At 40.4% G+C, this 26,031-nt stretch overlaps 1 protein-coding gene across 1 annotated transcript in view; it reads left to right on the top strand.

Annotated features, from left to right (window-relative positions):
• ST8SIA6 (ST8 alpha-N-acetyl-neuraminide alpha-2,8-sialyltransferase 6) overlaps window positions 1-26,031 on the top strand; it is a 46,135-nt gene that overhangs the window by 12,187 nt on the left and 7,917 nt on the right. Inside the window, exons 4-8 of the mRNA XM_075419452.1 lie at window positions 3,299-3,385; window positions 14,337-14,481; window positions 16,721-16,830; window positions 18,393-18,485; window positions 21,461-21,933. Of these exons, the coding sequence (XP_075275567.1) occupies window positions 3,299-3,385; window positions 14,337-14,481; window positions 16,721-16,830; window positions 18,393-18,485; window positions 21,461-21,929 (904 nt within the window). The 3' untranslated portion in view covers window positions 21,930-21,933. The remainder of the gene's footprint in view (window positions 1-3,298; window positions 3,386-14,336; window positions 14,482-16,720; window positions 16,831-18,392; window positions 18,486-21,460; window positions 21,934-26,031) is intronic.

Below are 26,031 nucleotides of genomic sequence, written 5' to 3'. Positions count from 1 at the left end.
CCACATATTTTTATAGTTCAATTTACCTGAAATTTTTAAATCTTAATAATAAAACCTTTTTAGCATCAGTGAATATGTACTGTAAGCTCCTGGGTGCCAGTGGAAATATATATATTGTCCCAGCTCTTTAAAACAGAACAGTGAAGAAAGAGGACTGTCTGGGTTACAGTAGAACTATAAAGTGATACCCTGATGGCCTTCTGGACTGAGTCTGTTGGAGGAGTGAGTCCCCAGGGCTCCTTTAAAGCAGGAAATGCTAAAATAGGCTTTCTGAGAGGAAAACAAAGCTTTCTGTGCTGTAAACCCAGCTGCAGCAAATCGCAGAGCTTAACTTTGAGTCTTTAAAAAAAATGAATCTATGGGAATGTCTGTATTGAAGTAGGGTTCGTTTCATGGAAGCCTTATATAGGTGTGAGCAGATGTGGCGGCCGCCTTGCAGAGCTCCAGTCCCCCAGGACATGCTGCTGGGATGTCACAGAATCACAGAATGGTGGGGGTTGGAAGGGACCTCTGTGGGTCATCTAGTCCAAATCCCCTGCCAAAGCAGGGTTGCCTACAGCAGGCTGCACAGGACCTTGTCCAGGCGGGTCTTTTATATCTCCAGAGAAGGAGACTCCACAACCTCCCTGGGCAACCTGTTCCAGGTCTCTGTCACCCTCACAGTGAAATGTCTGCTGCTCGCAGCCCTGTGCTGTGCTGGCAAAGATGAGTTCTGACAGTCCATACTGTCTTTGTAAGTCACCAGAGGAGCAAAACTGGATGTGTAGGGTGAGCAGGGGTGGTCTTCTTCCTTGTAAAGACCTGTAAGTGGTGCTTTTCTCTGTGAGCTGGTGAGCGTAGACACCTCCGAGCAAGAGTGATTCCATCCAGTAGAGAGCAGTGGAAAGGCAGCAATGTTCTCGCATTGTAACTGGTGTTTTTGCCCTGGGTGCAGCTTCTGTTACATGTGTAAGAAGGTCCTTACAGTTTCTGATGGTGAGTGCCCATGTTTCTTATGAGGCCTCAGATCTAGCATTGTGGATGATGTATTGATTTTTCTCCTTACCAAGTGTTTCCCTGTAACTTGCTAATAACTTGTCAGTCCATGCGATTGCTTTCTGAGCTGATGGTAATTTTTCTTTTCATTTCTGACTGTGATATTCATCTTATCAATGTCTTTAGGCTAGAATTTGCTTTCTCTGTATTTTTTTCTCCTAGATACTGATAGCTTAAGTAATGCCCTGTTACCCTATAAATTTTTGGAATTTTTCCAGAAGTCGCAGCGTCTGAGCGTTGTTGAGCCTTAAGGAATGAAACTAGATGAGTGATTCAGCATCAGCATAGACTGTTTCAGTCCTGTGTTTCTATCCCATCCTGCCCATCCATGCGCTCCCTGTCCTGCACTGTGCAGTTGCCACAGTGAGCCAATTTAGGTAGCAGCTTCAGCAACAGAGTAGTTCCCTTTTTGTCTGGCTGCAGTTCCAACGCTGCGAATACAACATACCAGCAGGCAGCTGCCAAAATAGGAAGGCCTTTTTCCCAGTTTCTCCATTCCCATCACTCCTTGCTTATACTGGCTGTGGTGTTCAATTGAATCTTTCTTGATCTGCTTTAACACACTAAAGAAGAAGAAAATGTATATGCATATTTTTTTCTTTCTGGGTTGTTTTTTGTTTTGCCATGGTAGTGAAGTAAAATGGCCTATGAAGGCATTTGACAAGTGCAAAAGCTGGCAAAAACAAAACAGATGTGGAGTCAGGTAAGTACCAGCAGTGGCACAAGGGAAAGAACAGATTTGGCGCTGGATTGGAAGGAGGAAGAACGTACTGTACCAGGTCAAATCAGCCACAGCTGCAGTGAAACTAGTTTTGCTCTTCTGCCACTTCTGCCCATTAAATCCTACTCTCAGTTGTGCAAGGGCTCGGTAAAATCACTTTAGTCACAATCGTCTAGTTCCTTTAAGAGTTTGGTGAGTCTGGAGAATGAAAATCCTGCATGTTGTCACAGGTGCAGACTTGAGCCAAGGACTACTTCTAATGCAGAATTCCTCTAAAAAGTTTAATTTCTTTTTCTATGTGGAAATGGGACATGATTTTACTCAGGGGTAGATAAGCAAGTTAACTTTAGCAGTTGCAGTACTTCCATGAAGCAAACAAAAAAAGGGAGGTGTTTTTTCAAATGTTTGTCGTAAAGCTGTGATACTAAAATGTGTTGTACAGAGAGAGAAGGAAGCTTTTGGGTTGTTGACCCCTGCTGCTGCAAGCTACCACAGCCTTTTTTATATTCCTTTTTACCAATTCTCATGCTCCATTTGAAAACAAGTGAGGTTTCTTGCCATCCCAACTCTTGTAAAACTGTTCAAAATACACACTTCTAAGTTCCATCTTAAATAAACTCATGATCATTTGGTTTCAGGCCAATGCTAAGCCATTTTTTGCTAAAATAATACCGGGTGGATCTTTTCTGGAGACATGAGTCCCATACAATTTTTAGTCATGGCATCCATATAATCTCTTCTTCCCACTCCACCAGTCCTTCTTATAAGTCGGTTGTTGTTTTTTAAAAACCTCTATTAGGATCTAAGCACAAATCAGAGAAGTATTAACATTGAACCTGTAAGGGAAGAAATGTCTCTATTCTTATGGCTTACATTTTCTGAAGTATTTCACATACAGACAAATTTATATCACTTGAAATGGTTTAAAAGGAGCAGAAAGCTCTTTGGTTACATGTACCAATGTAAGCAAAGTGCTGGTTAATGTAAAGCAACAGATTGTTTTATTTAAGAGATAATTTGAAGGAAAACTTACATCTGTAAATATTGGTCTGTGGTCTTAGATGATTGAATTGACCTTTGGGAACTCTATAAGGTAAATGGAAGAAAAGGCATAAGAAGTATAATGTTTCATCTTGGCTTGTAAGAGCCACATTTCAAAACATTTTTGAAGTTTAAAACACCAAGTACAAGAAGGAGTTCTTTTGTATTATTTTGGACTTTTGTGCTTGAGATGATTTCTAATAACTTCAGATATTTATGGTCAAATGTTAAAGTTTGAAAACTGTGCTTTTGAAAGTTTCTGAAAAGTTCATTAGGACATCACTGTTAAGTGATGTTTAATAGGTCATGCTAATTAAATGAGGATAGTACTGTTACAAATTACAAAAATAGAATAGGTCATGGAGTTAGTTCTAAAAGCAATCTATTATGTATGCACCATGCACATTATTATTAATACATGCATCATTTGAATGTTTTAGAGACTGTTTCTAAATATACATACATATATATTCTAGTGTTTGATGTTGTTGCCTTTTTTAGATATTCGGAAGATTATTATCTTCACATAGTCACAAAACTGCAGAACTGCACCTGGATAAGGAGACCAGAAGAATCTACAAAATTCAGGTAATTTTCATTGTCTCATTTAGAAAAGCTGTTTACCCTAGATTTGTCTAACAAGCCAGAAATTTAAATCTTCCCTTTTGAAAGGATTATTTTTTATTGCTTTTAGGCTGCATTCATAGCTATACATTTCTATTAATCTTTTGATGCTGGGGCTCTTCTTATTTGAATTGAACTGTGCAAACTGAGTAGGATAAAAGAACTACACAAATGAGTAATTTCACCTATCTCCACTATAATGAATAGTTAACTAACTTAAAGAGAATGGATTAAAATATTCCTGACACAAAACCTACAGTATTAAAAAAAAAAGCCAGTAGTGTGATTTTGTCCATTTGAACTGGCACTCTGGTAAAAGACTGTGTAATGAAGTAGTCTATTTCTTACCCCGAGACTATTGCTTCTATTGCAGAAGTGCCCAAGGCATTTGTTAGGTTTGATGCTGCATGTCATGGCCCCTGAGTGTGTAAGCACATGATTATATCTGTCCTTGTTCAGAATGGCATGTAAATACATGCTCAGTAGGGACAGCGATTCCTGAAAAGCTTCCACTCTCATTTGGAAATGCATCATGCTGGGTTTAGAGAACAGCTTCGCTGTGCCAGCCCTGTTTTCTCCAGGGGGAAATACTCTCTTGAATTACATTATTACATGGATCAGAATTAAAGATTCTGTCATAATCATTAAAAGTAGATAAACTGACCTATCTTCCAACTCTTTGGAGTTAACTAGCATTTAAAACTTAATGTCTACATGCTCAGCATGATACCCTTGGAAGAAGTAGTTTAAGGGGTGGTAAAGCTTTTTATGCAACATAAATTGCTGCGTTTGCTATGTATTGTAACTGACTAATGGTGCTTCCCAAAGCTGAGATAGGAGAATACACAGAGTTAAGATTTAAGAAACTTTCAGTTAACTCAGGCAGGCTTTAGCTGCGCACAGAGATATTGGAGCATGATAACGAGCTAGAGAAGCAGTCCATTCTGTTTCAGAACAGGCAGGTGTCTTGTACAGAGTTCACAAGAGGTGAAGCTACTCTCATCTGCTTTTCACCCTGCTACATTTTGGGTTTTTGTTTTCTGATCTCTGTTTAACTTCTCTTCCTTCTGAATGGACCAGCCACCACTTACCAGCAATTTGCCACTTCTGCTGTGCTAGGTGTACGAGTCAGTGGCAGAGTAACCACTCCTTGTTCCAGCTTGACTTCTTCATTTATTGTTTCTGCAATCTCCACTGGGCCAACTTCTTCTACACCTTCTAGGCCTATGGGAATCAAACATGACATCCTCTATCTAAACCGTCATAGGAGACTGTTGAACTTTGAGTACAAGATGCTTACTGTTCCTCTTGCTGTCTTTGCCTTCCAGCAAGGAGCGTGGGTCATAAGTAGTCAAGGTGGGTTTTACAGCCAATAAACAGACTGGGAATACTCAAAAGTGAAAACTGTGGGGTGCACTAGGCCACTCAGAAAATGGAGACTGTATGTACATTGAGGCGAGCTTGCTAGCTTTCACTTAGCTTGAATACCAAGCAAAAAAAATCTTTTGAAACCCACGGTTCAGCACAGACTGGACAAACTCGTGCTACTTAAAATTAACATTCAAAGGCTGTGCTGTTATGGTTTCATTGGTTTTTAACATCCAAACTAGCTGGAGTATTAGCTGGTTTATATGTATACAACCCGTGCTGCAATTCTGATGACAGGATTGGATATTCTTCTGTCCCTATGAAATCTAATCTGCTTTGAAATTATCGAGAAATTTCACTGGTAAGACCAAGGACTGGTACTTTGGGTTAGGGCATTGCAGATTATTATTTTACAAAAGATATGTGCTCTTGCGTAAGTCTTCTCTTTCTTTTTCCATTCTTTCAAACTACTGTCTGTGATTTCTTGAAATAGGATATTCAAATTTTACAGTTGCCCTTGCTCCCAGACTTTCAAGGCTCTTAGCAGTTGGTCAATAGAGACTCTAAAAAAAAAAACAAACAAGCAAAAAAAAAAACCAAGTTCAATATAGAAAATTTTACTGACTAAATCTGTATACGCTCCATGCTCACAGCACTTCTGAACTTATTTATCAGACATAAGCACAAGAGCCTGGAACTAGCTTTGCAAGGACACTCTAGCTGAGAAATGATGCATTGACAGAGCTCTGTGGGGAACAAAGCTTCTAGAAACACAGTGAAATAAATGAATTAATAATCCCTTGGCAGTGCATCTCTTCCTTTTTCTAACTTTGCCTAGTGTCAGTAATGCATAATAGTTGTGTAATACAAATATCATTCAGTTCTAAAAATCTCATTAAGTAGGTAGATAAACACACCCATTTTGCAGAAGAGGAAATTAATCTCAGAGGGGCTGTGTGGCAGGAATTGGGTAATACAGGTAGCCATCTCCATGAGAAAGCTGCCTGTGTCATATTATTCACCTGCCAGTGCCACCCGACGTCTCCCTGCTGACTAGACTGCAGAGAAGCTGCTTGACTTCTTTCCCTGTTTGCCCATCTGTTAAATGCAGTGAACACTTACATGCTTCTCAGGCGTGGTGTCAATTTTATGACATCTCTGTATTATCCTGGAGTTCTGAAGAACAGGCATGCATATTTATAAGGGATTTAATGTCTTATGCTTCGGGGCATAAACTAACCTCTAATTAATAAGGGTCAAAAGCAGCTTCCCATGGGGTAGTGAATTTCTCAGAGAAGGTTTCTTGTGTTTTCCTTTGCAGCTTTTGCTGTTGGCTACCATCGTACTGGTAGTGGAGTGAATGAGTATGTGATCTGAGCCAGGAGCCCTTACGTTCCTCGAAGACAGCAGTGTGTGCCAATGAGTACACATCAATTCTCTTTGTAAGCTGCACTCCCAGCAGATCCAGGCCAAATAAAAGAATATGAATTAGAAGTGCAATGCAGGAAAGAAAATCCTGTCTTTATATTTGGCAAAGGGGTTGCAGCCGACAGCCATGTGTGACACAAACCACAGTGTTTTTGCCAACCCACTGCACAAAAAACAGAGTGCAGGATTCTGGGTTGACCCTCTGCTACCTAGCTCAGCTTTGCCATGCAGCTGTGCAGACTGTGTCCATTTGCTGTCAGAGAACTGCCCTTTTCCAAATGGCTTCCTCTAAGCTGCTCTGCTGTGCATGCACCTGGCTGGCTGGCTGGCTGGCAGTGGTCAGTGGGTCCTGACAGCTATGTCATGTTTGTCCATGTGGTTCTCAGAATCAAGAAGAATCATGAGGCAAGTACAATCCATGATGTTCTCTTTAATACCTCCATATCCACAGTCACTCTTCTCTGGCTGATTTTTGTCCAGCCTCTGTCGAGAACCAGTCCCCTTCACTTATTTCAGCATCTGTCATGCTGACATCAGGACTGCCAGGTTTAGGCTGCCCTCAGACGAGCAAGTACAAGCACTTGCTTCATTGCTCTTGCAATCTAGTTAAGATTTATTGTACCCCACAGTAGTGTTTGTCAGCCATTGCTGAAAAGGTTTTATCTAACTTCCCACTAGATGCTAGCAAGGTGTCGTACCTTCACCAGAAGTGGTGTAGATAGCATCCTCCTAACAGTGATTTAGGTGAAGTCTTCTCCAACCGTTACTGCTACTGACATACAGACAACTATTCAAGTATTTTATAGTCAAACCTTTCCTTTATGAAATTCAGCTGTGCTTCTCTTGGGTGTCTTTTTTATTATTATTATTTGTCTTGTTCTTTATGGGTCTACAATCATCTAGCATGTCCACATTATGTCTTTGTTTCTAAGCCCACCTGAATTCTTCCTCCCTTTTCAGGTTTACATCAGCTCTAACTTGTTTTAGACAAAGCAGGTCCTCGGATTTCTTGGTTATAAGAGAGGACTGGTGCAAACTTGAAAAGGGACGGGAAATAATCTCGCAGCTGTCTAGAAGTGTCACTCTAAAAGCTCTAGAAAAAAGCTGTGCTGGGTAGCTTCCCCTGCAAGGGCTTTTCTAGCTACAGTCAGTAGAGTATCAGGTTCCCTAGGTAACCTGAATATTAATTATTATATTAGTATTCTTCGAAGGTTTTCCACTTAAAAGAAATGTTTCATTAGTGCAACAAATTACAGAGCCCAATTGGGTGCAAGCTGTAATTGCTTTTTACACCCCCACCTCTCTTTGCTTTACAGACTTTTAAGCTTGATTTATTTTCATCCGGGCTATACACCCATGGTGGAAAATAATCTGCAGGTTTTCCAAATAGTTGCAACTCCTGTTTTTGCTGGAAGCTAACAAATAGCTAGAACAACCCTCAAAATTACTGGGGGGGTGAGAGGAGGGAGGATATGGAGAAAGGCTGTGCAGATGCTGTGTTTCAGAGAAGCCTCTGAGCATTGTATTTCCGGGCTATCTCACTGAGGTTGCAGCCTGGTAAAGTGATGCAACAGTTCTTCACGTCTTTGGGAGTGGTATCACAGTGGGATAGTGCTATGTGAGCTGTGGATACTGGGCCCCCTCCCTGTGGAAATATCATTCCTGACAAACTTTATTTGCGTCTGATAATAAAGGGAAAAAGAAATTCCTAGGTGTAAAATACAGTTAAGCCCACTGATGTTACACTGCAGTTTAGCTGGCACACTGGTCCAAAATATTTTAAACTTTTTTTAAAAGAAAACATTACTATTTTCAAAAAAGAACTCTGGGCCTTGAAAAGAATAGTGAAAAGATTAACCCATTTTCCTAGTCCTGTAATTTCACCTCCTGCTTTTTATTCCACTCAACCTCTATTAGACTGTCACCACATTAATATGTCTTCTGAAAAGTGAGCGTTAAACATTCTTGCAGATTATAAAATCCCACTCCTTCTTGAAAAGATTAATTTGTAGTGTGCCACACTAACATACATAACAGTATTGCTCAAGAGATCTGTGTACTGCAATGAACCACGCTTAAAACACGAATAAAATACCCTACAAGGTCAATTTATGCTTATATAAGCTCATGCCACCACATAATCAATACCTTTCCTAACACTAAATAGATCAATAATTCCACTGTACTCACTGAAATCTTCCATTCCAGTATACAAGAAAATATGCAGAACTCAGAGATTACAGTGTGATTTAAGAGTAGGTTTGCTCCGTGGGTTTAATAGATCATACCTAAACTCAGGAGTATATTTCAGAGACATACTTCTATTTCAGAACAGAAAAAGGCTGGCTGGAGTGATAGTACTTGATGACAGTTTGGAGAAATTGTTGAATCTTTTAATTGCTCTGCAGACTATATACTTTCCTAAAGGTTTGATGATTCCTATAAGGGGAACCTAATTTTGGATCAGACTGAGTTAATTATGTCTCTGTGATGGACTCCTTAAATAGTCTTTGGTTTGAAAATTTTATTACACTTTTGACATATTCAGCCTTGATTTCAGATCCAGCCCTGTTGGCTTTGATTGTCTTAGACAATGCTTCATTTATAGACAGTTCAAGGGCTGTCAGTGTAGCATTCCCCTTCAACACGTTCTGTTTCAGATATTGGGTTTAACCACTCTTTTCTAAAAGATTGGAATATGTCATAAATTGCGCTTTGATGCTATTGACTTGGATTGACAAGAGCCTGGAGGAACCCGTATCATTGTCTAGAGCCCCCAGTGCAGTACAATAAGATAATTGCTTGCTCATTATAAAATATTACAGCAGTGGACATAGATAAAAGATACTCTTGCTGTTTGTAGTTGCGCCCTTGAAATTTTGCTGTTATATAGTACAATTTTTTATGGGTTCTTTTCTGTACTGTCACGACAGTCTCTTCAATATGAAACCTCAAAGTCTTTGTTGTCTTCACATGTACAGTACAATAGCTCACATGAACTAATGATTACAAATACCAAAGCTGGGTGAACTATTAAAACAAGCTATTAGGCAAGCATAGACTTTTTCTGGTTGTTAGTAAGCTACAGCCTTTTGTCGCTTGAAATAGTTTGCTCTTTATTCAAATGATATTACAAACTGTGCTGTGAAATACTTAGCATTGGGCTTACAGGAGTTACAGCTTTAAATATTTGCTAGTCTTAATTTGTGTTTGGTTATCTCTCTTATGTGGTGTTTATGTCTGTTGAGTAACTGACCATCCGCAAAGAGATATGTCTGTGTAAGCATTGCTGGTGTGGATAATGTGCAAGTGCTTTATAACAGGACTGATTTGATATTTTTTTTTTGCGAACAAACATTCGCTTATACAGATGTTTGTAAATGGTGACTTAGAATTACGTGATGATTTTCCTCACCCTCCTCACCGTGGCCTTAGAGGACAGTTGAACATCTACCATTTAGAACAATGTTTTGCATATTTTGATACATCTGCAGCTTCCATCCCCATCCACTTTTCCCCTCCTCCCACCTCAATTTAGTCCAATGTAGAATGACAGTGAAATATTTCACACTGTCCTGAGTAATGACGAATGCCCTCTGGCCCCAGGTCTACAAGCACTGGCGTCACGCTGAAGTCTGGTCTACACAGAAGAAATACTATGAAGTTCTTGGAGTTTTGTAAGGTTCTGCAGGCTCCTGTCTACCCTGGGGGTGCTGCAGCCCCTTGAGGATCACAGTTAGCTGTGCTGGCCCCGCGGTCCAGCTCTAGGCTGAGCGGCTGAGGCAGACAACTCCAGGGTCTACTCTCTTGCCTGTATCCCAAAGTGTGAGACTGTGTGAAGTTTTGGTGCAGGAACAAGTGCCTTTTCACACCAGATATGTATCTAAATAAAATATTTTTAAAAAATATAGAACAAAAGGACTTTAAGCAATTCTAATGAAAGAAGACGTGAATAAACACCATCCTACTTACTGCAGGAGCATGAATCAAAGGCCCTCTTGCTGCTCGTATCAGTAGCTTGGAGGAGTGGGGAGTTTTTAAACTCTGCAGAAGCTCTTTACGCAAATTTCAACCTTATTATAGATTCTTCCCATTCCACTCAGGATAATGGCTTTTGGACCAGCTGAGAAACTGTGCTAGCCCTTGACTAACCATTGAGTGCTTTAGTGCTTACGGCTGGTTCAAACTGAATTGTTGGAAGGAAGGTGTCGAGATGTTTGCAGTCTCTTCAGGATGTGTGCATACTGTGTCTTCTCAGTAGGCACGCGCAGCCTGTATGCAAGCACTGTACCAGCTGAAATGCATTTATTGCTATTAGTGCAGAACCAAGCTGAGCCAATTAGTTTTGCTGGAGGAGGGATACAGTAGTTCAGGCTGAGCTTCTTGGCTAGAGAGCTACTAGAGGAGCTGAAACGAAACTACATCAGCATACTTAGATCCTGCAGGTACTTACCGACTTCTACGAAATAGAGTAGACTACGCATGTGAAGCATTTCTGTTACGCAGAGGGGTTTGGAAACATGTGCTGTCAAGGTAACTGTCCTCTATTACTGCCTACAGTTCACTGTGTACTAACTGCATAGTAGTTGGAAACCACCATTATTCCTTTGGCTTGTCTCAATACCTTGATAATTTGCTTCAGAAACCAGGATTTTCTTAAATTCTTGGTAGCCACAAACATGAAGAAATTATCTGGAAGCCGTGTGGGCTCAGAGTTCCATCCCAGCTGACCTCAGTACAAAAATGGATGCAAAGTCTTTGGTCCACAAAGGACAAAATTCAGTGAGAGCATCTGCTGAGCAATGAAAAACATTCTCCAGTGCAACAATGACTCTGTGTTGTCTAATGTGAACAAAACTTCACAGACAAATGCAACACACTGCTCCAGTTAGTTTATTGATTAAGACTATCATGACTGTACTTACTCAGTTTTATGAGGTATGTATTACCAGTCCAAATGGTGTAGTCTTTTTCCAGGTACTGATTTTGTTCCTTACTTGTTACAAGTGACAGAGACCACATATGACATTAATACTATGATGACAGTTGCAGTAACAAATTGCTTGAACTTCCCAGTCTCTACCCCTTCCTCATTGTTTGCTGTCAGTTGTAGAGGTACCATGTGTCACAGCTTGTACAAAATCCCGGATGAACAGATCGCTAAATACATTGCCAGTGGGTGTTACTGTCTGCAGAATACAGGTGTTCCCACTGGAGCTCTGTACATGAAAGCTTGGGCAAGGTGGGATTCTGTCGTGATTTGACCTGAGAGGTTTCTGTTATTACCTCCAAATTTTTATCACATACGCTTTTAGGTGACACAGGAATATAGATCATTAATCATATGTATTCTCTTGTTCTCACTGCATTTCTGAACTATCCTGGCTCTGTTTTACTTCTTCAGTGGACCCATAATATTAATTTAAACTATTATTTAATTCTGATATCTGTTTTTCTTCCAGACTGTTTCTGCTTTTATTGAAGCAGAGCACATTTATGAGCACAAGCAAAAATGCATCATCTATATTAATGAATGTTATCTGTCATCAGTTTGCTTTTTCAGGTTCTGGTAGCCATCAGACACGACACAGCTGTTTTACTAAAGCTGGGCGAGAATATACTGGCATTATTTCTTCTCCTCTGAATGTCCTGTGGTTGACACAGATAATATTTAGGCCTGCTTCGTTTAGCTTTAAGAAAGAAATTCAAGGAAGTCAAAATTACGTTTTTTGTGATTCCTCATCTCTATGTGATTGCCAGGGAGCAGTGAGGGACCGCTGCTCCCGAGGGATGGGGCGTAGGATCCCAGCACGATAGCCTGGCCAGCGAAGCAGGGACTGGCAGCTGGGCCCGTCCCAGCCACAGCGGGAGGGAGTGGGGCAGCCCGAGCCCTGGCATATGGGCACGTCCCTGGGCACAGCATGGGCACAGCTGGAGAGCAGCCCTGCTCCTGTGTTGAGGTTGCTGGGGCAGGGGCCAACAGATCCGGGGGGCTGGCGTGGGGTCCTCAGCTGTGGGCAGGGTGTAGGGTCCCCAGGGGGCTGGGCAGGGGTCGTGAGGCTTGGTGGTGCCCCCGTGGCCTGACAGTGGTGTCTGAAACCTCTTATTACTGCAGTTCATATTGAGGTTAGAAAGAGCTGGTTATAGGAAAAAATGTACAAGAAAGCAGCAAGTGGACTCTAGTCACGAGTTGTTCAATAACATCCAGTGTTCCCAGACTTAATCGTTTGACTCTCCTGCCTCATTGCTCCATTTGTATTTTTCTATACGTTTAAAATAGCACACTGTGTGCCCAGGCCAGTTGTTTTCACCATGCATGCATGTCTTGACCCACAAAAGCATAGTCTCAGTTCCATCCCCACCCTTGTACCTAGTGGTTTTCTTTGATCATAGACCTCCCCTGCCCCTTAAGGCTTTGAGCATGGCAGTGGGCATCACTGTGTTCAGGGAGCGGAGCTGAATATGGCTTGTGGAAAACTGAACCCTGTTGTTTCCACCCTCAGGAGCAGTATTTCTCATTAACATTTCCTGGTAACTCTCCTAGTGTGGTTATTTCAGATCTGTGCCATCCCAGCACTGTGGCATTCCCAGTGTTCCTCACACATCTGGAAACTTTGAGGAGTTGCAGAGCTCAGTATTCAAAATGGATTAATCCATACCAGTAAGCCACCTGACAACTGAAATGGTGCTCTTTCCTTTGGTATTTTATGTATGAATCAAACCAACCTTCCCCCCCTCCCCGTCTTTCAGGAAACATAATCCTTGGGTTCTTCCATGTGCTAGACTATGTCTCATCTCCATCAGAAATAAAATTATATTATTATTAGAATATTTGCTCTGTGTACATTGTTGATAAAGTCAAATAAAGCCACTCCTCTTACCTGTGTCTTACCCTATTAAAGTCAACTTATTTTCAGCCGGAATTTGGCCTGTATTGTTTTAACTAGTTCCAGTGGTTTAGTTTACCGTACTCACTGAAAAAGTATGAAATAAAACTTTTCTATTCCTCTGGCTTTAACTGTAAATGTGTTTATTTCTTTTCTTCACCTTTAATCCTCAGTGTTAGGACAGGATTTATTATCTTTTCCCTGCTGTGTTATCTTCTTCAAAATTCCAAGCAATTCTGTTATCAATGAATTTTATTCTCTAAATGATTAGTAGTTCTCTTAGTGTCTCACCTAATGAGATGGCTATGTCCTACCAGTTGATAGATAATGGCTGGCCATGAATATTTCAGCCTTACAGTCTGAAAATTGAATCCAGTGGCAGCAGAGAGAACATTGTTCCCTAAAGCAAAATGAATTATAGCATTTCAGGTCTGATGGGGCTTTTCATTGTATTTCACTGGTAGTAATATAGGATGTTTACACACATAATATCTTTCTAAGTTTGGAGGTAACAGGAATTGAGATGGGTGATAGCCTTCACTCCTACACAGAGTTTGAGTGAATCCCTTGTGCTCTTACCTATTTAAGGACTTCTGCTAGGTGTGTTGGGAAGCAGCTAGGCTGGCTGTCTCTACCACAAAGATACCCATCTTCTTTATTTGCAAGCTGTGATGTAATTTATTTAACATCTGTGATACTGTGCACAGGAAAACTGTGCTGAACAGTTGCAGAAATTAATTATTAATTAATTGGCTTGCAACCATCTAGCTGTTCACTAAGCACTATAGCCAGTACTTCCCCTCACCATTCCTTTCGTCTCCTTGCTTCTTTTCTTTCTTCAGCCTTCTGGTTTCTTACAATCATTCATTCTATGTTGATTGAAATCACATTGTTAATTCTTTGGGGACTGAAGTCTCTCAGTGTGTCTATAATAATCTTGGCAATTAATAATACGGAGAAGACTGATTGCAGCTTTTTCTGGATGGGAAATGGAGACCAAGAGAGAAAAACAGGGTAAGAAGAGGAATTCTTGATCTGATTAGTTTCTGAGCATTTTCTGTGAAAATGGACTCACTCTGCAAAGCAAGTCAAGGGAAGTGGTATTATAGAGGGTTCATATACCCTTTTGTTGCTTAGTTAATTAGAACGAGTTTTCATTCATCTAGTTCTCTACCACCGCTCTCCTGCTTTTTTGCCTGTCTTTGAGCAGGTTTTGTTTGGGTTTTTTTCAGGTCAGAATTAGCTTCCTGCTGTGATGCAGTTCACAATTTTATTGCTTCTCAAAACAACACCCCGCTGGGAAGTAATATGAGTTACGAAGTGGACAGTAAAAAGACCATCCTCATTACAGAGGACGTTTTTAAGATGCTGCCTGTGGTAAGAACTGTATCTTTACCTGTTATTATAATTGGAGTATTGTGTATATTTGGGGTTAGTAATAGAGCTGCTTTGTTTGATTCCTCTGGAAGAGACCCTTCACCTGTTGTATGCACTTCTTCGTTCCCCTTGTCAGACCTTTTTTTTTCCCTTCCTCTGCAGTGGTGGAGGTGTGGACAGGGTATCATAGATCACATTGTAGGTAGAGTTGCTACAGAACACAAGTTGCAGCCTGGCTTGGCAGCCAGCTAAGTTCAGGAGTCAATCCTCTGAGAATGTTTGCCTTGCTTTTCTCATTCCCATTTTCAAAGGCATTTCAGTCTGGAATAACATGTCATATTCCTCATATTCCCATGCCATTTCTGGTGCAGGCTTGGGCACGTAACTTAATGAAACTATTTTGGTGCTAAATGGAATAGAATAGAATAGAATAGACCAGACCAGACCAGACCAGACCATTTCAGTTGGAAGGGGCCTACAACAATCATCTAGTCCAACTACCTGACCAGTTCAGGGCTGACCAAGTTAAAGCATGGTATTCAGGGCATTGTCCAAATGCCTCTTAAACGCTGGCAGGCCTGGGACATCGACCACCTCTCTAGGCAGCCTGTTTCAGTGTTTGACCACCCTCTCAGTAAAGAAAGGCTTCCTAACGTCCAGTCTGAACCTCACCTGGCACAGCTTTGAACATTCCCATGCACCCTATCCCTGGATCTGGAGAAGAGCTCAGCACCTCCCTGTCCACTTCCCCTCCTCAGGAAGCTGTAGAGAGCAATGAGGTCACCCCTCAGTTTCCTTTTCTCCAAACCAGACAACCCCAAAGTGCTTAGCTGCTCCTCATAGGACATGCCTTCCAGCCCTTTCACTGGCTTACTTGCCCACTGGGATGGGGCCTTTGCAGCCAAAAACTCAGGCAGAGCAAGGGAATCAGATTTTGTAGCTCAGGACTTATAATAGACATGTAAGCTCTGGAGACCAGACAAAGAGCGGCACAGAGATATACTTAATTTCTCAAAAGTAAGAGCACATCGGAGCCCTCTTACCCATCTCTGGCTTTCTTGATTTGTGAGATCCCAACTACCATGACCTTTCTAATGCTACTGTGAATCACTGAAAACTTCATTGCAATAGGGTTCCAAATTTAAACTGAATAAAAGAAGAAAGTAGTTTATTTTATGTGCACATATACTTGCTAAGCTGGACAAAGTTTTCTGGCTTTTGTGTTCTTCTGTCTTTCCAGAACTGAACAAAATGTTTGAATGTGTTGTTTTCTAATACAGTGCCAGGCAATGTGGTGTCTGCTGCTTTCCCCACACTTTTTGCCTTGTTTGTAGCAGTGTCCCTTCCAGCTTCTCTTTGGGCAAGCTGATGGGAGTAGGAGGAAGGATAACGCTTTGTGTAAGCAAGTTTTAACTCAATTTTACGAGTTCAGTTTCTGCAAAGTAGCCCAGCTGTTGGCCTCTGTGTTGAATGTCAGTGGTTCCACAGCAGGAGAGGCTGAACAAAAAGTATGAGATATTTGTGAGACCCTGGAATAACAGCCAGCTGTATTAATGTCAACTGAAATAGCCAACCATTTACATTAATTTGCTAGGTTGTGATCTGTGGTGGTTCATAAGTGGATGCACACAGCTCCCATTCAGCTTCCCCGCTGCAAGACAGTAAGCTCTAACAAGAAGAGGAGTAGAGCCAGAAACAGTAACCTCTCCAGTTAGCCGTCACATTCTCCATGAGTTAAGCCAGGGCACATAATTATCCTTTACAGCATCTTCGGATTCCCCCAAATTCATTATTTTACATCAAATGTAATTGTGTGATGACAAAGTAATGAGCCTTTACAAAGTTACCTTCTCTTAACTGACAAAGTCAATGACTACGTGACAATCCCCAGTCTGTTACAGTGCAAAGGAAAATGAGTAAATTTAAACTATCTTCAGCACAAGTTAATTCCTTAGCTTGTCAAGGATTCAGTCCGCTACTAGGTAACTTTTGTGTTAAATGTGTTTGAAAGATATTAATCCAGTTTTAACAATCCAGTGTTATTCCCGCAAAGAACTGATGACAGTAGTAGCAGTTCTCAGTCTCTTGGTGCCTATTTTTGGCTCCAGGCCTGGCAGCGCTGTCTGCTAAATGGTGAATGATTTGCCGGATTAAACCCGCAATGACAAATGACTAAAGATGCGAAGAAACAATCAGAATATTTATAAGGCATTGGCTGTGTCTTTTTATTTGTTTGCAGTCCTCTCCTCTTTCCTATCCCTTCAAGACCTGTGCTGTGGTTGGAAATGGAGGCATTCTGAAAAATTCCAGCTGCGGAGCTGAAATTGATCATTCTGACTTTGTGTTTAGGTAAGAGCTGTTTCATCTTACTGAGGGTGTCCAGTGTTTCTAAAAACTTGGCAGGCTTGGAAGCATCCCAATGCCATTTTGTAGCAATGAGGAAGGATCTTGACAATTCTTTATTTCTGCCTCTCTAAGGATTCTCCTGCTTTGTAGGTTTCAGAATGCTGATTTCTAAGTAAAGAGAGGACTATATGGATACGTGTATGATCTATGGTTGCAAAGATACCTTGCCAGTGATGTGAAATGTGATTATCTGAGAACCTGAAATTTCTGTTCATTTAACATCCTTTAGGAGGGGGAAGTTTTTTCTTTCTTTCTCTTTCTCTTTCTCTTTCTCTTTCTCTTTCTCTTTCTCTTTCTCTTTCTCTTTCTCTTTCTCTTTCTCTTTCTCTTTCTCTTTCTCTTTCTCTTTCTCTTTCTCTTTCTCTTTCTCTTTCTCTTTCTCTTTCTCTTTCTCTTTCTCTTTCTCGTTCTCTTTTCTCTTCTTCTGTTTTTTCTCTTCTCTGCTCTTCTCTCTGCTCTACTTTCTGCTCTTCTCTGCTCTTTTTGCTGCTCTCCTCTCTTCTTCTTTTATTTTCCTTTCTTTTCCTTTCTCTTCATTGGGAGAAGAGAATAAAGAAAACCCCAAAAATGAAAGAAGAAAGACTGATATGTCACATGTTTACCTCTAGTTTGACAAAGAGTTTATTTAGCCTTAGGTTGGCTCACTAATGCAATTATTTAACCGCCCTGGTATTTCTCTCACCTTCTGTTAGCCATCTAAAAAATTAGGCTTCTAATTTAAGTAGGTTTTTTTCAGCTCCCTCTATAGATTGTGGAGGAAACACTCAGAGCATAAGTTGGCCCACTCTCAGTACGTGAGTTTCACACTTGGTAGTTCCTGCAAAGGAACAGAGTAACCAAGTGAAGGTTCTTCTCTCAGTGATGTCCAATCACACAGTCTACTGGATTTTGTTTCCTTGCCTGCTTTTGACTAATATTTGGGCTTTTAAAAAAAAAAAAAGTCTTTGCAGTTAGATAACTGTCTTAATAAAAATTTGCGTGCTAAGATGCTAAACTTACCAAGTGAATGACTTTAAAAAAATGCCGCCTTTAGCTTTTACAGAAACCACTGTTTCTGCAGTTGGCAAGTTATGCTGCTGTTGTCTCATGAAACAGCTGTCAATATTACTGTGCAAGCTGAGGCACTGGTACCAATCAGACTATTTTAAAACATAAAATAATAGAAGACTTTCAGAAGAAACACATTGTTTAGGCAAGAGGGGCAGTATTTCCTAGCAGCTAACATAGGGCGTTCATAGACTGACTCCTTCCGGGATTTTAACTTTGCTCCTGATTTGTGAGATGATTTATGAAAATGAGCCCTCTGTGCCCTATTTTAACCATCTGTACAGCAGATTAAATATTTTTACTAGAAGTGCTGTAAGCCTTATTTAATATTTTTAAAGTGCTTAGAGATCCCTGGGAGCTGACATGAAAGTATCATTGCACAAGAGAGGAATTTGCAAATAATAACTGTAAAGCATTTCTGGTGCACATCTGTTTAAGTAAATGTTTCTCAATTTCAGGTGTAACCTCCCTCCAACCATGGGAAGCATTAGCAAAGATGTTGGCAATAAAACAAACCTTGTGACTGTTAATCCGAGTATCATAGCTCAGAAGTAAGTACTACTGCAAATCTCTTTCTGTGCAATATTGTATAATTGTTTTACATGATTTAGATTTTGTTGCAAATCTGTTGGGATACCAGCATAGAGAGCAATGCATGCAGATTACTTCATTAAGCCTTAGTTCCCGTGTAAAATATGTACCACTCTAAATGGAAATATGTTAAACGTGGCCTTTTTTGTAGCAGAAAGGAGTCAGCAATACCCAGACTAGCAAATGCCTCAGTTGGTACCAGTTCACAATTTATGACAGAGTAAAACTGATGACTGCAAGCCCAAGCCTCTTCTTTTCCCCTCTATGACCCTCATGACCCCCAACATAAGAAAGGAATTGTAATCATAAATCAGGAGAGCTTGGAAATATGTGTCCAACCCTATCAGTAGGACTGTAAGCACATGTTCTTAGGTAATGTGCTTAGGGGCTGTTCTGATGAAGGCTATTTCCTGAATAGAGGCCCAATTTCTGTAATCCATTTTCTCAATGCATATGAAAGCTGCTCACACACTTTTTTCTCAGCAAAGTTTTTTTTTTGTTTTTTTTCACCTTCTTGATGAAAAGAAAATCTAATGAGGCCAGGCTGACTAATCTGACATCTTCAGCAGGCTGGAACTGCAGCTTATCTATGAAAAGGACTGCTGTGGCATGTTATATACTGCTTACTGATCTTACTGTATCTTATTGTCTGTCATATCTGTTTTTGTCAAATAGACAACATCAGGCAAAGTTGGTGGGTTTTTTTTTTTCCTTTAAAGGAAGAAGGAAAAAGTACAGTGAGCATAGAAACGACTAACAGGCATTTGTAATTGATTCAAGGATAGAATTTGATTTTTTCAATGAGTACTAACTACCTTGATGCTAACCCAGCCCTTTTTGACTTAAATGAAGATGAATTATTGCTTCCCCAAAAATAGATTTGGCTCATTGATGTTAGTAGGACTGCACAAGAATATGAGGAAGGAAAACTTTGTCCAGTGACTCAGCATTGTTGGTGACTACTGACCTGATGCACGATTTGTCTGGGCTCGATCAAAATGTTCTGCCACAGCTGCACTCATTTTTCAGCCAAATGAAGCCACACCAGGGTTAACAGGAGTTACAATGAAGGAAATAGGAGCTAAACTTGTGTGAGGAAAAAATGAGATCGAGAGGACTTTAGGATTTTTTAAAATGAATCACTTAAGTATTCAGAGAACACTGTAAATGCTTTTGAAGGAGGAGCAGCAAGCAGCTTGGCACCAGTTAGCAGAACTAAGTTTGTTTCTTCTCTCAGAAGACCTGTTCTGACTTTGTTCACTTTGATTTCTAATTCTGTGTTTGGATACTGGGTTAGTCTGATGTTATTATTAAGGTTAATCAGCTTTTGAAATGTGTTTGTCAGTGTATACAATGTAGGTGAACTCTCTTGGAGGAAAGAAGCACAGCTCTTACGTGTCCTGATGGAGCTGGGCTACCCCGCACCTTACAGTGGCAGAGCTGGAAAGGAAAACAAGACGGGGTTGAGTTGTTCAGACTTCTAGCTGAGGAAGAACAGAGATCTCAATTCTGTCCTGAAGGCTCTGTATTTACTTTACACTGAGTAGAAACAGAAAATTCTTGGAGCAGAGGCCAGAAGTTCACCCTTCAGGCACTCTTCCTACACATAGGCTCGGGTGGTTCTTGCTTGTTTTGGCTGTGCGACTCTTGCATGCACAGGGGCCCAGGGTCGGCAGGAGGGGCTGAGTCTCTCTCATTCATTTTGTTTCAGAGTCTGGTGGTAATGGCACTTTCTGGGAAGCAGAAGCTGTAAGTTTAAACCCCTTCAGGCTGAGAAGGGGTGTGTCACTCCTTGCATGTGTTCAGTTGTGCGAGAGGTAACTGGCAACTCCTCCGTGAGGGTTTTGAATGGAAATGGCAGTGGCTGCTGTACTCTGTCTTGAAGTCCTGCATGACAAGAGGGTTTGAACCTACTCAAGTTGTGAAGAGAAGTGAAACCAAGTTTTCCAGTTTCTGCTGGAGCTGCTTGTGAGAAGTGGGCTCTGGTAGCCCTTAAAACATGAAAACACTGCTCAGATAGACACTACCTACAACTCAGTGCTTTGAACCCCAAAGCGGGTGCGAGCACCATTTGTTCAGGTGATTCAGACAAGTCAAATCTATAGAGGAAATGAGATGACTGACCCCCTTGTGTCTTGTATTACTTCTTGGATAACTCTGGAAGTTCACTATTCAATATTTGGGAGCACAGAATTGTCCAATAGTGAGAACCAAGTCTCCTTGCTGGTTGTTGAGGAACCAAAGCATCTGAGGATAAATCCTCTTCATTTGTGAAGTTAGATCTCTAAGTCTTTGTAGATGTCCATGTGTTCCCTTTGTAGTCGAAGGAGATAAATAGACATACCTATATTTTCAGCTAATTTAAAAGTATGTCAAAAGCAGATAAGACCCTGCAGAGCTTGAGCACACACTTATCTTTAACACTCCAAGACTGCTCTCGTGCATACTTGTATTTCCACACAGGGCAGACGCTCAGATTTTGAAGAGAGGTTAGTTTATACCTATTGATGTAAGAAACACATTTCACAGACACATGCAGTACATATCATAGTGCATGTATTTTTAAACAGAGGAAGTATAAGTACGAGGTGGTTTGGTTTTTTTTTGCATTCTCCTTTGAAATTTCTTGAATTGATGAGTTCTGTAAACAGATCCTGGTCTTATCAGCAGTGAATTTGATCTGCATCAGTAGTTCCTGTGTTGCCAATTCAATCCTATGAAGTTTGTTCTTATTATAGAATAAAGCCAGATTTTCATAACTGTACGTATGACAACATATAACAGGTTGGTATAAATTTGCAATGTGGACATGCTGAACCGGTGCAGCAGAGTTCCTAACTTATATATGCAAGTGCAGTTGTGCTGTTTTGGTCTATTATATTTATATCAATAGTATATCCCATTCACTCTTTTCCTAAAATGTTGTACTTTGCAGATACAACAAACTAAATGAAAAGAAGATAGAATTTCTGGAGAACATTGCAGTCTATGGAGATGCTTTCCTTTTATTGCCAGCATTTTCCTTCAGAAGCAACACAGCCACTTCTTTTAAAGTATATCACACTCTGCAAGAGTTCAAAGCAACCCAAAGGGCAATATTTTTTCACCCCACCTATCTGAAAAGTCTTGCCCAGTTCTGGAGAACTAAGGGTGTGAAAGCCTACCGGTTGTCGTCTGGTTTTATGATCACTAGTGCTGCTTTTGAGCTGTGTGAGAATGTGAAGCTCTACGGCTTCTGGCCTTTCTCAAAATCCACAGAGAAGATGCCAATCAGCCACCACTATTATGACAACCAGCTGCCTAAACCAGGTTTCCATGCAATGCCCAAAGAATACAACCAGATCCTTCAGCTTCATAGCAAAGGCATTTTGAAGTTGCAGTTGGGTAAATGTGAATCAGACTAAAAAGGTAGGTCACATTCTTACCACATAAAATATCTTTAAGTAATGGGAAATGTGCGAAAATGTGGGTCTTTTCTTGCTTAGAGAGACATTTCTACTTTACACTCAATGAGAGTTGTGTTCATAAATAAGTGAAAGGCTCGACTTTTCTGAATAAAAGTAAAGTACCACAGAGTTGTGAACTTTAGATGGGGAGCAGAGCTAAATACACGCTATCACCATAATTCACACTCAGTCAGTAGGGTCTCCTTACCTCAGATTCGTGTCTCTGCCAGCCTGCGTTTGCTTTGGTATCAATTCCCGTGAACCAGCCTCCTTTGTGACTTGCTTTATTAAAGGCATTTGCATACTGTGATCTACAGGAGAAGACACCTAATCCTAGCAAGCCTTTCTAGAAGTATACAGAGGCGAAAGTAAGGATTAAGATTGCCCCATGAAGGAGCAGCGTGCGTATGCACCCTTGTTCCTTCTCGTTAGATAAAGATAAGTTTAGATCAGTATGCTCTTGCAGCCCTGGGCTGCGGAACAGCTTGTGGACAGCAGTGGGGAAGCTGCCATACACTACAGCAGATCTTGCTGAGGATTTTACCTTGCGGCAGCTCAGAATCTGGCAGTTACTAATATAGGATGAAGTGTCATTCCCTTACTTCTGTCCTTTCTAAGTGTCCCATCCCCCTTGCCTTCTCTGTATTGCCTCAGAGAAATGCAGCACAGAGTCTGGCCTCTGACCTTGAGCCAGTTTACCATGTATAGATTACAGATGGCTTTGAAAAGATTTGTCTGCACGTTTTCAATCTTGATTTGCCCTGTTGACAAAATATGGCCTATTTGTGTAAATATTTCTTCATCTTTTAAGCTAACTCAGAAATTCCCCAGCTCACAATATTGTCATCAGATTTGCCTTTCACAGAACTCCATTTTTCCAGGGGGTTCAAGTTAATTTAACAGTAAGTGGAATGTGCGGTAGAACTACCATTGTATACAATATGCTTTAATTGGACTGAAGTAATCGCATGCCTGTATTACTCAAGTTAAATAAATTAAAATAGCATAATCTTGTTCAAGTCAGAAATTTAAAGTTTATAGCTAAGCGCTTTTCTTCTGGGTAGGTTCTGAAATGTATTTGAAAATATCCTTTGATGGTATTTAGAAAACATGCTATCAAAGATTCACACTTGGTTCATTGTCAGAGACTGCTAAATTTTAAACTAGCAGATTGCTAGTACCAGGAAAGTAGAATTTAATTCAGTTTTGGTTTATGTGAAGAAATAGAAAAATAAACTGCTTTCATATGTTATTAGAGTAATATAGAACATGTGAGAAGGGACCTAGAAGCCATCTATTGAATCCATTCCCCTAGTGAGTGGCAAGAGATTACCTAGGAGGAGGTGTATGTGTATGCAGTTTCATGTGAGTAAGGTATGCTTTTTTGCTTGTAAAAAGTTGCAGTGTATTGGAAAGGTTAAGAAATACATAATGTATTTTCTTAGTGGCTAAGCTGTTTATACACTGCAGTTTCCATTGTATTTATTCTTCCTATAATGTAAATCGCTGGAGACACACCGTGTGATTTTCATTGTAGTAACTACACCAGCTAAGAAAATGAAAGACAGCTCTTTATGAATATTTGATCTAGAGAGAAGCAGATAGAAGCCACAAAGAAGTTTAAGCATCTGTATGGGTTAATTAAATGCTGTCCGTGCTTGACAGACTGACTTCTGTGGCCAAATCTGCGAAATAAGCTGTAAAGAAAAAAACAACCAGCAGGATAAGTTGTGCTGCCTGAAGATTTTTAGCCACTATGTTAATCACTTATATTTGCAAACCGAAAAGTTAGCCCTTTAAAACCAAAGACATTAAATGCTTTCAGTATGAGCTGCCATTCTGCTACTATTATCAACTATTAGAGTTAATTGAAATTCTATAATGACTATATTTCACTGAAGATGACCTTTTCTAAAAATTGAACAATCTCCTTCCTCTTTTCAATTTCGCTTCTATGTTCTTCTCCCTGCTCCTCGCTTTTGCCTGTTAGTGGGTAGTGGAAGGTTCCTTACACCACTGGCTGCCCGCAGAAGTCTCAGGCAGAACCTGCCTCACACATTACTGGGACACAGAAGTTTGCTGCTGTAAATAATAAGTGAAGGAGGCTACTCTGCTCCAAACACCTATATGTTAAGCAGGTAGCAGGTTCTGAAATAATATGGAGAGCGTAACCGCATCCCAATGAATCATTTTGGCAGTATTGCTCCTAAAAACCATTCCTGCCGTTGTAAAGGTGAACTTTGCTTATTGGGTAGAGGGAATTGTCAGGTATGAGAGCCCTGTAGAGCTGTTGCTGGACAGTGTGGGAACTCCATCTGCCTTAATACCCGCTCCTGCAGATTTATGATTATGCTCAACAGAGATGCACATGCCTTCGTTAAAGAAGATGCATACCTATCACAGACGGTAAAATAGAAAATGAGACATCGGCGAAAACTTGAAATGTAATTAAAATAATGATCTTTATTATTTTGTATTCAATTACAAAATCATTTTTGCTTGGCCCTGCAGCTGAAGGAGGTCTTGTTTGTTCATTGGTTTAACCTGATAAGGTCGAACGGCATGTCATTATCTTGAAGTAAATATAGGTTCAAGGAGGGGAAATGGCCTGATTCGTATTTGAAAATAGACAGAAAAACCTGATTAGAAAAAAGTCAGATGATAAATTAATCAGACTGGCAAAAATTTGATTGCCCAGAAGCCTGGTTAAAATGCAAATTTAGTCTGACCAAGAATCCGTCAGGTTTTCCGCTTGCTAGAAAGAGACAGCAGGGAAGATGAGTATGTGTTCCTTTGACATACAACACAGTAGCATTAAGCAGCAGCTCACAGAAGTCAGTCAGCAGAAAAAAGCATAGAAAGTAAGAAGGAAAGTGAGACTCCCTGAGCCTGCTCGATCATCCGAGCAGAAGGACTGAAGGAGGAGAGGTTGAGCAGAGGTGTGCTGGTGGTCAGAGAGTAAGAACTGCTGAACCTTCGACTGAGTGTGTCTTACTTGGAAAGTAAAAATTGGGTCTGGTCTTTTTGATTGCAACCAGATGATTAAAAGCCATCTGTTTCTGACAGAGAGAGCAGCAGTGCAGCCCTCCGCTCAAGGTGGATGTAGCAGGGCAGCGTCCTGTAAAGCAGGGGGCTGCCTGCTTGCTTGCTCAGTTGTTACCATCAAACAGAATCATTTTGTTCCAAACTCTGTCAGCGTGCGATCTTTTTTTAAATATTGAAAGTTGCTGTCAATCAAAATAAGTTATAAATACTGTTATAAATAACCTATTTATAATTGTTACAAATAACCTATTTATAAGTATAATTGTTACAAATAACCTATTTATAACAGTAGGATACCAACATGAGCTTAAATTCTGATGGAATTCTTTTATGCTAGTGGTGTCTCAGTATAGCTACAGAAATAACTGCCCCACAATTCGCTTTTAGTTACCTCAAGAAAAAGGATACCACATTTTGAAAGTAAGGACACCTCTGGATTCCTGTCAGGCAGCTTAATTTCAGCCTATCCATGACATGGACAAATATAATCCAGCATTAAATTGTTAGATGCATACAGTGTTGAAAGAAAGGTCTTCTGCTTTAGTACCCACGCAGTATAGATTTTAAGTGCACACTTTGCTCGTGTATTCCAACACTAATTCTAACACTAATGTCAGTAGTGAAACAGGTGGAGGTAAGTTGCTTCTGGTTTAGGTAAAACCCTCCAGAATAGAAAAACATAGTTAAATCAAATTAGAATTTATGTTAGATTTCAAATCAAATGAAACAGTATTTATACATTTAGGAGGGTTACGTCTGGTTTTGGTTTTCCGCAGCAGAACTAGCCTGTTAAAGAAACAAATTAATTTCAATCTCTAGCTATTTCAAAATATGATTAAGATAATATAATTTAGAACATACTCATATTCACCTTAGCAGTGGATATGTCCCATGAAGATACTGGTTAGACCCATCTTTGGTCAGCTTAGGAAGCCTGGAAAGAGTGGGGTAAGTGTGAGCAGTTCTTGGGGCATTCAAGTGAAGGAGTCCTCCTTTGCATGGAACAGATGCTCGA

This window comes from Opisthocomus hoazin, chromosome 4 (genome assembly GCF_030867145.1).
Source record: "Opisthocomus hoazin isolate bOpiHoa1 chromosome 4, bOpiHoa1.hap1, whole genome shotgun sequence".
Lineage (NCBI taxonomy): Eukaryota > Metazoa > Chordata > Aves > Opisthocomiformes > Opisthocomidae > Opisthocomus > Opisthocomus hoazin.
The sequence above is the reverse complement of the archived record's forward strand: the minus strand, read 5'-3'. Positions and strand labels throughout refer to the sequence as shown.